General features: G+C 42.6%; 1 protein-coding gene across 5 annotated transcripts in view; it reads right to left on the reverse strand.

Moving 5' to 3' along the window:
* PLXNB2 (plexin B2) overlaps positions 1 to 12,466 on the reverse strand; it is a 257,489-nt gene that overhangs the window by 75,726 nt on the left and 169,297 nt on the right. For all 5 annotated transcript variants that reach the window (XM_087765398.1, XM_087765397.1, XM_087765396.1 and 2 more), the window contains 2 exons: positions 4,201 to 5,310; positions 2,292 to 2,474 (listed from right to left, as the gene is read on the reverse strand). In XM_087765398.1, the coding sequence (XP_087621524.1) occupies positions 2,292 to 2,474; positions 4,201 to 5,298 (1,281 nt within the window). In that variant the 5' untranslated portion in view covers positions 5,299 to 5,310. The remainder of the gene's footprint in view (positions 1 to 2,291; positions 2,475 to 4,200; positions 5,311 to 12,466) is intronic.

The following is a 12,466-nucleotide window of genomic DNA, read 5'->3' on the forward strand; positions in this document are numbered from 1 at the left end:
ACCAAGCCACTTTCCATCATCTACCAGCAGTCCTGGCTAATTGGGGAGGTTCCAATCGACTGGAGGTTAGCAAATGTGATGCCCATCTACAAGAAGGGCCAGAAGGAGGATCTGGGGAACTACAGGCCTGTCAGCCTGACCTCGGTGCCGGGGAAGGTTATGGAGCAAATCATCCTGAGTGCCGCCACACGGCACGTACAGGACAACTAGGTGATCAGGCCCAGTCAGCATGGGCTTACGATAGGCAGGTCCTGCTTGACTAACCTAATCTCCTTCTATGACAAGGTGACCCACGTAGTGGATGAGGGAAAGGCTGTGGATATTGTCTACCTGGACTTTAGTAAAGCCTTTGACACCATTTCCCACAGCAATCTCCTGGAGAAGCTGCCTGCTCATGACTTGGATGGGCGTACACTTTGCTGGGTAAAAAAGTGGCTGGATGGCTGGACCCAAAGAGTTTTGATGAATGGAGTTAAATCCAGCTGGTGGCTGGTCGCAAGCAGTGTTCCCCAGGGCTCAGTATTGGGGCCAGTCCTGTTGAATATCTTTATCAATAATCTGGATGAGGGGATTGAGTGCACCCTCAGTAAGTTTGCAGATGACACCAAGTTGGGTGGAAGTGTCGATCTGCTGGAGGGTAGGAAGGCCCTACAGAGGGACCTGGACAGGCTGGATCGTTGGGCCAGGGCCAACTGTGTGAGATTCAACAAGGCCAAGTGCCAGATCCTGCACTTCAGTCACAACAACCCCATGCAATGCTACAGCCTTGGGGAGGAGTGGCTGGAGAGCTGCCTGGTGGAAAAGGACCTGGGGGTGTTGGTCGACAGCTGGCTGAATGTGAGCCAGCAGTGTGCTCAGGTGGCCAAGAGGGCCAATGGCATCCTCGCTTGTATCAGGAATAGTGTGGCCAGCAGGACCAGGGAGGTGATAGCGCCCCTGTACTCGGCACTGGTGAGGCCACACCTCGAGTACTGGGTTCAGTTTTGGGCCCCTCACTACAAGAAGGACATCGAGGTGCTGGAGCGTGTCCAAAGAAGGGCAACGAAGCTGCTGAAGGGTCTAGAGCACAAGTCTTATGAGGAGCGGCTGAGGGAGCTGGGGTTATTTAGCCTGGAAAAGAGGAGGCTGAGGGAAGACCTTCTTGCTCTCTACAACTACCTGAAAGGAGGTTGTAGTGAGGTGGGGGTCGTTCTCTTCTCCCTAGTGACAAGTGATAGGACAAGAGGAAACGGCCTCAAGCTGCACCAGGGGAGGTTTAGATTGGATATTAGGAAAAATTTCTCCACCGAAAGGGTTATCAAGCACTGGACCAGGCTGCCCAGGGAAGTGGTTGAGTCCCCATCCCTGGAGGTATTTAAAAGACGGGTAGACGTGGTGCTTAGGGACATGGTTTAGTGGTAAACTTGGCAGTGATATGTTTATGGTTGGACTCAATGATCTTAAGGGTCTTTTCCAACCTAAATGATTCTGTGATTCTATGATTAATGAAAATCCTGTGTTTACTCAAGTTCACAAATTCACATTAGGGAAAACATTTCAATTTGAAGTATATGGCATCAAAAGCAGTAAGCAAAGCGTAAAAGACATGAAAAGAAATTGCTCACTGCTCACAACAGGTAATATTTGTATTGGGTTTTTGGTAAATACTGATTAATTTTAGCACTGTAAGATTAAAATTCTCAACTCAGAGCCTTGCACTTGAAGGCGTTCAAATTTTTGTCTTCCCTTATGGTAACCAACAATTTCAGCTTCAAATTTCAAGCCACGTAGTGGCACATAGCCATCACTCCACTTCAAGCAAAATAAGAAGGTGTTTGGTGTTGCAGTCTTGACATTTTAACACCACAAACACATGAACCCTTGAGCTCTACACCACACAGTCAGAACTTAGCAGAGCTCCAGCTTGGGCTTTGTATTGCCATCTCTATTCACTGAATGGCCAGAATGATTACAAAATGAAAAGTTGTTCTTAAACTAGTATGGGCTTGAATAGAGATAAGGCTAGAGCAGCTGTTACATTTCCGAAGGCTGTTTATACAGGGCTCTCAGTAGGTATCTAATCCTTCGGGAAAAGTGTCATTCAGACGATGCTAATTCAGCCTGTGTATCAGAAAGCTGAGGTACATCAGAAATAATGTGGTTTTTCTTTGAAATTAAAAATACCAAGCTCCAAGAGAATTTGCTCATGGTATGCGATCTTATAAATCCCATTTACTTTTAGAGTACAAATATGCTATCACTACAGTTCGCGACCTTTTAAACACGTTTGTCTTTTAACTCTGATTTGTTACCTTAAGAATTTTACCATCTGATGTTCCCAGAAAGGCCACGGTATGCCCATTCTCCACAGCCACAGTGACAGCCGTGAGATTCATCCCTTCTTTTTGTAGTACCGGCTTCTCTATAACACCATTCTTACTTCCCAAAAGGTACGGCAAGTGTTCGGAGCCACAGGGGAAATTTTTGCTTGCATTCTAATAAGGAATAGCAATACAGAGCGATGTTAAACATTCAGATCACTAATTCCTAGCTAAGAATGAAGTGCAACCCTATTACCAGAGAGTATAATACCCCTCAGACATAGAAGAGCAGAAAGAGAGAAATGGATTGTCTGGCCATTTTCCCCCCAGCCAACAGGCAGCAATCAGAAAGCAGCCTGATAATTGCAAACTGCTTCAATGCTTTCACTTTCCAGGAGACATGGGGAGAGAAAATTTTTTGTTTCTCTTTCATTATAGCAGCACAGTTTAAAAAGTAACCAGTTTGCTTAATTAAAAGGAACATGTCATATAGATCGGGTTGACCAATTTTGTGTTGAAGACTGCTTTTTAAATGCTGTTTTGTTTGTTAATTTGCTGCTATCCATAGAAAAGCAACCCACTGGCAACCGCCTTGTGAAATTCAACACATTCCCTCTTCACTATGCTTTAATCGTGAGCTGCAGGGAGTGGCACCAGAAGCAAGTTTATTCACACCTTGCCTTTCCTGCTATATTTGGTAACAAGACTGTCTTTCTAATTTGAAATCCACACCTCCTTTTTGCTGGATGCTACAGCCACTCCACTTGTTGCATTCAGGATTTCTATGTTTGATGCTCGCCTCAGACGCTGGATACTGCAGTGAGTAACACTGGTGTTTGGAAGCAAAGAGTGTTCTTTTGGCTTCTTATCAGTGCTAGTGACCTATCATGTGGGAGAGGGCTGTGGTTTCATGAGATGAAGGATTCTGGGTCAATACCAACATAAGGTATTCCCATGCCCCATCTCTTCTGCTGTTCACTCCTACCCCTGGACTGTAGAGCGCACCACTTCTCAAGCTGTGCTCAAACACGTGCTTATGCAGGTGTGTAACTTGCTCAGGTTGGGGAATTAAGACATCCTCCTAAAAGCTGGCTGAGTTATTTTTAAGATGATTCAATTCCTCAACCCAGTTTAGGGTTGGCTGCAGTAACGAATGGGATGCACAAGCAGGGCTTGGGAATAGCTTGAGTGGTGGGGGCAAAACGTCATCAAGTCAACAGAAATGCTGACAACTGCCTCTCAGAGGCGCAGCCATAAATTGAAGAACAGTAGCTGGAGAGGTGTAACAGTGCCCGCCAAAAACCTTATAGACAAGGTAATGACAAGCCATAAAAAGAAAAGAAAGATGGCCACTGTGCTATGGAAGTATTTTGAGCCAGAGCAAAATATGAATACTACCTGAATATAAGAAACATGAGTATTTCCAGTTATCTGAAAATTCAAACCAAGTGAGAAACAACACTGAACTCCAGATATCACCTACAAGATTCTTAATACCATTTAAAAACACTACAAATATATTGGCTGAGACCAGAATTGCCTATAGTGATCATCCGGAAGCTGATCATGGGCGTAACAAATCACTGTATTTGACTCAGTAATTTCCATACCAGGAGGAACCCTTTAAAAGAAATGAATTTATGAAACCAATATTCATCTTTCAGAAGCAATCAAATCCTCTTTAAAAGACTCAAAATTATGACTATCTTGCCACTTCTTGCTTGACCTGTTCCACAAACCCCCAAACCACATTTCATTTCTATAGTGAATCCAGCTACTGAGTTTTCAGTCATCTGATTTGACTATAGTTTAGCTCAAAGCCACCCAAAAACATGCAGTTGTGTATTTTCCACTAATTCTAACACAGATCCTAAACCATCAGTTTTAGAACCGATATTACCAGTCCATGTGATGCACACGGGTTTTCTGTTGCAAAAAGTTTGTAAAATGAGCTGGTATTCTTTTTAGTGTAGCAATCGTTCCGGTTTTTTTCCATCTTTTCATTGATGTGCCGCAAGGAAAACACACACATGGCAGATTTTAGAGAGCCGTTATCTTTGTTTACTTTGCTGAAGAGTGCAAGAAGAACTTTGTCATCTGAGAGAGTATCTGTAGTTTGCCTCTGCTGAGCCATGCTCTCAGCCAGCTCTTCTCCTGGTGTAGTGACATAAGCAGAATGACAGTGGTCGTAGGCACCATCATCATCTTTGCAACCCAAGTCCATTTCAAAGTAGGAATAATAATGGGCATCATCTTTGCACAGACGCGCAATCAGTGTGCGGTTATTGACGGGCTGTTTCTCTTGCTGATTAAAAATAAAATAAACATAATTTTTATCCTCAAAGACTGCCACAAATTGTTGTGTGCTTGACGAGTGATAAGCTGACTTAACAGCTGCCGAGTCTGTGTACATTTCAAAAATGTCTTTTCCATCCCTTTCGTAGAGCTGCCGAGTGCTGATTATTATCCCATTATCATTTGGTCCATTCCCTTTCCCAACAAACAGCACTCGGTCGTTATTCAAGGAAGTGATCAATCCCACAGTCGATACATTCTCATCATTGCTTGCTACAAAGGACTTTTCTCCACTAGTGTCTACATAATGCTTCACATTGCTAATGTCGTCTAGATCTCTGATGGCACAGATTCCCTTAAAAAGGCTTCCACATACCACAATTGTTTTATCCGCCTTGTTCAGCAACAGTAATTTGTTATAATTGTCAGTCAGTACTGCCTCTTTACATTGATTTTCATCAATGGGAGGTGTGCACTTTTTGTTGTCCTTTCTTGGACCTGTTTCTACAGACCTTCTTACATCCAGGTTTTCTGTAAGCTGATACAGAGCATTTACCACTCCCAGATAGATTATCCCAGTGTCATTATCCACTGTTAGGTGATTTAGCTCTGTAGCACTCTGAAAAAATTTCAGTTCCTCAGTTCTGGATAAGGTGACGCAGAAACAGCTCAAAATGCTCAGTGTCCAGATCCATAAAGCCATTTCTATGAATACCTAAAAAGGGAAAGAAAAGAAGAACATGAAACCTATTGAAAAATAAAATCTACACAAAATTCAGCAACATGAAGGGTTTTTTTCTTTCATGATTTCAGACACAAATACACTTATCCTTATACATGTGTAGACATCATGAAGATTATGGAAAGCCTCAAATCCTGTTAATTGCCTAGCAATTTAATATGTTGGGGAAGGATTAAACAAAGTCATATGTCTAATTGATTATCATATAACCAATTAGACAATCAATCCTGTGCTAAAGCACAATGAGAACAACAGGCAATTTGAAACAACATAGAGTGCCAAGAAGTGGTAGTGCTTCTTCAGACAGTTTTATACTGTGTGAATTATTTATTGCTGAGATTTTAAAAATAAGCTGGAGGATCCCAGTGTTTTGGGTGGCTCCTCCTTAACAGAGGGGGAGAATTTACATACAAGTGTTCGAGACATTTGGTGTTGCAGGACTTTCCTCAGAAAGGGAAAAAACCTTCCATTGACTACAAGTAAGTCTGGATCTGGCTGCTGATGCTCTTCGAGAAGGCGTTACACTAATCCTTCATCAATGTAAAGCTGGAAGACGGCAGAGCCCTTAATATGCAACGTTGCCTCTGACTGCTGGTATGCATTACAGTCCAACACTTCAATTCACTTGAGCACTGCAACTTAATAGTTTCAAATCTGTCTTAAGAACATCACTTAAGAGTTTTATGGGCTTAAGATTCTGTTACTGGCGTTTTTCCCCAGAATTTTTACTTCCCAAGCAGATCGTATGGCTGTTTGGAATTAGACAAAGACCTTCTGAAACTTATAAGAAGGGCTCTAATTTCAACCTGAAGAGTTAAATGAGGAGGCAAGTCCCAACTAGCTTCTTAATCACAAAACATTTTGTCAATGTTTTCTGCAAGTGTTTAGTTCTGAGAGCAGAAAACAGAAGGTGGCATGCTTGGACACACCAGTGTTAGGGGGAAAAGATAAATACTGTTTGGGGGAAGTACTGAAAAACAATTATGATCCACAGTATTTTCATTTTCAAAGTTAGCCATCTGACTCAATAGTCTGATGAGGAAAGAACCTGTAAACTTACAAGGAATCTCAAGTTAAATCTGAATATATCTGGAACTGTGAATACAAAGGAAAAAAAAAAAGCCCAGAAAAGACAAGAGAAACAAGGGCCACCAAGATGATCAAGGGTCTGGGAAGGCTGCCATATGAGGATAGGCTGAGAGTGCTGGGTTTGTTCAGCCTTGAGAAAAGAAGGCTTAGACGTGACCTCATCGCCATGTACCAGTACGTAAAGGGGAGCTATGAAGAAGATGGAGACTCCCTTTTTACAAGGAGTCACACGGTGAGGACAAGGGGTAACGGGTACAAGTTACTCCCAGGCAGATTCCGACTGGACACGAGAGGAAAATTTTTCACAATGAGAACAGTCAATCATTGGAATAATCTCCCCAGGGAAGTGGTTGACTCCGCTATGCTGAACATGTTTAAGACTCAGCTGGACATGGTGCTGGGCCATCTCGTCTAGATTGTGGTAGAAGGGTTGGACCATATGATCCTTGAAGTCCCTTCCAACCTGGTATTCTATGATTCTGTGAAACATTTAACAAAGTAATCTAACAAGCAAAAGCCTCATAGGAGGCGGAAAACAGCATACAATGCCAAAATGAGGAACTGGAAAAAAAAAAAAAGAAAAATAATAAAAATAATAATAAAGGAACCATGCTCCTGTGTCAGATATAACTTCTGTTTTGCCAGCAGCAATAGGCTTTGGTAGGATGTGAAAGAGAATTGCCTGACTCATCATTTATACTGGATAACCAAGGTTAAATGTCAACAACTGGGCTGCAAAACTTTGAGCAGGGACGGAAGGACTCTTGTTGTGAGCACAAGCCATCTGCCAGATCCCCAAACCACCCCGGCGTCGCCAGCAATGCAGAAAGACAACTCCTGCCCTCCAGCATTGACTGCATTTTGCTTCTCTACGGAGAAAACGCATGTGCAACAGTGAGAACAGTTTTTCTAAAAGCAGAGTGATTCTAACTTCTAAAAACCCAAAAACCTACTAAATGTAACTCAGGGTAATAATGAAGGCAAAATAAAAGGCTAACTTCCATCTTGCTTTGCTAAAGCTCTTATCATGTACCAAACTGAGTAACTAACTGTAAAATGAGGTCAAAGAAGAGACAGTACACTACTGACAGCACAAGCCTGACTTCTAATGATAGGCTGACCTCATATGACAGTGACCAAGAAAAGGCTAAGAATTATAACCCATTCTTCAGACACACGGACTTCAGTGCATGCCTTGCAATGTAATGAAGTGTTGGACCTCTCTACAACAACCTTAGACTTGCTCTAAGGAACCCAGAAGAATTCTGATACTATTTGTCAGAAACTCCTCTTTTTCTTCCTGCTCCCAAGGACCTCAATTTTCCAAACAAGCTTTGATCCCAGCTAACATCTCTGTTGCTAAATGGTATGTCATAATGCATGTCATCTAGTTTCAAGTATTTTCCCTTACAGTTATCCGCAATGAAATAAAAAAAAACCAAATTGACATACTCCTGCAATGTCGTTTCATAAAAGTTTTATCATTCTACTATCTATTGCACAGGGATCAAATGCCGAAGAATTCAGATTCATTGTTCCTGTTTTTCCCACAAGGTAATTATTGTTAGATTATGATAATCTCTGCTCTCAGTCAAAAAAAGCCATAAATAGCTATACTTATAAAATATGCCTCAAATGAATGGAAAGTAATTTATTGTACCTTAATTTCTGTACTCAGTTCACTTCCATGTCCATTTGTTTCAATGGATTAATAAAATATTTTGTCCATTTATGGCACCCAGCTTAATGAGACAGAGGCTGCATTTGCAATACACCTGCCTGCATCCCACGGGCAGAACAAAGTGTCTTGCTGGTTCATGCCAGAGCCAGGATTTAAGGAAAAGTACATTTTGCACCTCTAAACCAGACTCTAACAGGAGTAATTCATCTCTCTGTACAAAAATGGGTAATGCTTCCTCCCTACTATTTCCTGCCTTGTTTACTTATCAATTTCTTTACTTAAATTATTCAGAACTACATGCATTCTCCATTAATTCTGCGCTTCCGCCCCCCGCCCCCGGCATTTACTCCCTGCCATCCTGGTCTCATGCCAAACACGGTCAGATCATCTCAGACCTCCATGCAAGGTAACAGTTCTTCATTCTCTGTACCTATTGGTTTCATTTCCTGACCCCCCTTCAAACAGTAAACAAAAATTAAATATGCTATGGAAAAGATCCAGAACTAAATTCCCATGCACTTCTCAAATACCAGGCTTAAGGAAAGAAAAAAGCAAACAAAATGAAATGAGATGCACTACAACCACAGCTCATTCTCACCTGATCTTAACTTAATCGGGAAGTAGCAGCTGGAGGAATCCTGCTAGGACCAGTTGATGTGGTAGGACTTATAGGGCTGCTATTAACACAGATGCCCTACTGAGTTAGGTGCTATGGAAATGTATCAAGGAACAGTCTCCTGCTGTGAAAAACTTCTGTTTTAAATGAACAAGTCATGAAAACACAAGAGAAAATGAGTAAGAAGCCCAGGCTGGAGCATGGAACCTGAGATTTTCAGCACAGCAAATGTATTTCCAATGACTTAATCACACACTTTAATTACACATGGGCCTGTGTGGCTTACTCAAAGTCATGCCCTGGTCCTGAGACCTGACATGCACCCTCTGACCTCAGCTTGCACTTAGTTTTAAGCCCTTGGCAGACTCAGAATAAAAGAAGCCCAACAGAGCAGTTGACCACATAATTTTTTTCTCTCTCTCAAAGTCTTGTCTCCATCCTGCCTCTTGCTCCCTGCTCCCCGTGACATCATTAGAAAAATCTTTACCACTCTCCCATCAAGATTACCTGAATTGCAAAGTAATTTCCTTTTGGATTCCTCCATTTTTCATCATTGCCTTCCCTACCCCTTCCCCCATCTCAAAACATACTCCTCTCCTGATTCATATATCTTACAGACAACTGAACGTGATTTTGATTAGTATCCTAGAAGGATGGTAGTAATAATAAACACACCCAGAAAGCAGAAAAGATGTATTCTAAAAAGGTGCATGTTAATTAAAAAGAAAGTGTGGACAACATACAGCCCCTCCCCAGTCCCTCAGAGACAGGACAGGTGACAAGGAAAGTGGGACGGCAGCAACCAAACACTTTAAAAGAAACCCACCCAAAAAAAGCATCTTGCCGCTTGCAAGAAATATGAAATTCTAGAAGTTATGTGCAGGAAACGCAGAGCACCCAGGAGAACACTTCATACAGGGGAACTGCCACAAAGTGACACCGTGTTGGAGTGACACAGCTACCAGAGCTCTGCCCAACTGCTAGATCAATTTTAATTTAAGTACTCATAACTTTATGTCTTTCTACTCAAGCAAGACCAATAACCTTAAGCAACAGTCAATTCTTTAAAAGGCATGCAGAAAAAAAGAGCATCTACAATCTACAAGCACAAAGTGAGTTTCAAATTGACTTCACACTATTATAAATACCCTTAAGAATTAGCACTAGCAACATGCTGAGATGGATGTGGCCGGTGTTTTCCTCCTTCACTGCACAATCCTCTGCTGTACCTGTATACAGGAATCTTCAGCTTTTCAGCCATCCCCAGTCACTTTTCTTTAGCCTTCAATATAACTTTAGCTTTATGTTACTTATTTTCTTACATTCATTTCAGCTGAAGTGAGAGAATACCAAATTTTGTCTGAAATTGGAATAACTGAGAACTAAAACAAGTGTTATTCCCAAAAACCATGGACAAGAAAGTCTTCAGCAAAGGAATAATCTCAGCAGTTTAGCTACTGTGGTGTTTTCACAGAGTTGTTCTTCACTAACCATATATACACACTGAATTAAACTGTTACCTTGTCTCATCCAGACAAAGTTTTGTTACTTGAAATTCTGGGTCTAGAGACAAATGCTTCTGCCAAGAGAGGCAGGTACTGATACACTTTAACAGCATGCGATGCAGAGAACTGTGGTTCTCTCTGCAAACTATCCCCTTATCAGGGAGACCCCAAAAGATCCAAAAGACCATAAAATTGGAAAAAAAATTGGTAAAAAGACCCAAAACCTGCAACATAAGATAGGTAAAAATCCAAAGAATGTACCCAAATGGCGTAGATATTTGGGGAAAGAGGAATGGAAAGAAATTTCTGTCCTCCCTCATTTTGAGTAACTTTGCTTTTAGCTTCTGATAGGTTTTCCACAAGTCAAAAAGGATTCAGCTTTAATTTTTAAGCTCAAAGGAACTCAAAACAGAAACTGGAGAATGTGTGTGAGGCAGGAGATGAGCAGATTTTCAGTTTGGATTTCAAAGCTTCTACTTCTGTGAGAACTGTAGGTAAACACGAGCACTCTCCTCCCCAGCTACAGCTTTTATTACTGTTTTCTAAAACCAAGGAACGATGGAGCTCGCTGGTTCAGAGAAGGAATCACCTGGAAAAACACTCTGCAGGATTCAAACCCGTCTCCTAAGAGCACGGCAACACGCTGGAAAGGCTTTGGAGAGAGAAGAACAACTTCTTTTGCAGACTATGGCATCAGTAGAACCACTGAGAATAGTGACCATTGTGGTGGGTGTCCATCCCTTTAGTTGTGATGGTTTGCTATTAGCAGATGGGACCTGTGGGTCAGTGAGCTGTGGGAGGTCACTTTGCAGAGAATGAAAAACCAATATCCATTTCATTAGAAGTTGTGATAGCCTGTACTAACCAAACATAAAAGGAGTCGTTTCCTTCTCTTTCACTGCTCCTCAAAACACAATTTGCTAAAATGTAGGGCGTCTTCGTATGGGACAAACCATCCCATCTGGTCAAACTGCTGGAAAAGTGGCAAAAAATGGACAAATACTTACAATACAGACTCTAGTTCTGATGTGCAAGACAAAAGTTTTGCTTGCTTTCACAAGGCAAATTCTCAATTTTCTTACATTTTTTGAATAACTTTCAATAATATAAGGTTTCTTTTTTAATATGCGTAATAGTTATACTGATATGGATCTTCTTTCACAAGGACTGCTTGGAAATCATGGATTTGCCAAGGAAATAATGAATGCTGCACCCTCAGTCCTTGTGCATTCTGCAGGTGTTTTTCTGCAATCCCTGGGTAAAACAAATGGAAAACAGACGGAACTACAAATGCAGGTTACCGAAAACCAGGGTTTCCTATGCCATGGTTTCAGCTGGCAAGAATGAGCTGTGGTGGGTTGACACTGGCTGGACACCAGGTGCCCACCAAAGCCGCTCTATCACTTCCCTCTCCTCAGCTGGACAGGAGGGGGAAAATACAATGAAAGGCTCGTGGGTCAAGATAAGGGCAGGGAGAGATCACTCACCAATTACTGTCACGGGCAAAACAGACTCGACTTGGGGAAATTAGCTTAATTTATTACCGATCCAATCAGAGTAGGGTAATGAGAAATAAAACCAAATCTTAAAACACCTTCCCCCCACTCCTCCCTTCTTCTCGGGCTTAACTTTGCTCCCGATTTCTCTACCTCCTCCCCCCCAAGTGGTGCAGGGGGACGGGGAATGGGGGTTGCGGTCAGTTCATCACACGTTGTCTCTGCCGCTCTTTCCTCCTCAGGGGGAGGACTCCTCACACTCTTCCCCTGCTCCAGCGTGGGGTCCCTCCCACGGGAGACAGTCCTCCATGAACTTCTCCAACGTGAGTCCTTCCCACAGTCTGCAGTTCTTCATGAACTGCTCCAGCCTGAGTCCCCCATGGGGTCACAGCCTCCTTTGGGCATCCTCCTGCTCTGGTGTGGGGTCCTCCACAGGCTGCAGGTGGATATCTGCTCCAGCATTAACCTCCATGGGCTGCAGGGGGACAGCCTGCCTCACCATGGTCTTCACCACAGGCTGCAGGGGAATCTCTGCTCTGGTGCCTGGAGCACCTCCTCCCCCTCCTTCTTCACTGACCTGGGTGTCTGCAGAGTTGTTCCTCTCACATATTCTCACTCCTCTCCCAGCTGCTGTTGCACATTATTTTTTTCCCCTTCTTAAATATGTCATCACAGAGGTGCTATCACCATCACTGATGGGCTCAGCCTTGGCCAGCGACGGGTATGTTTTGCAGCCAGCTGG

Source organism: Nipponia nippon, unplaced genomic scaffold (genome assembly GCF_047370975.1).
Source record: "Nipponia nippon isolate SJK-2023a ecotype South Korea unplaced genomic scaffold, ASM4737097v1 scaffold_3, whole genome shotgun sequence".
Taxonomy (NCBI): Eukaryota; Metazoa; Chordata; class Aves; order Pelecaniformes; family Threskiornithidae; genus Nipponia; species Nipponia nippon.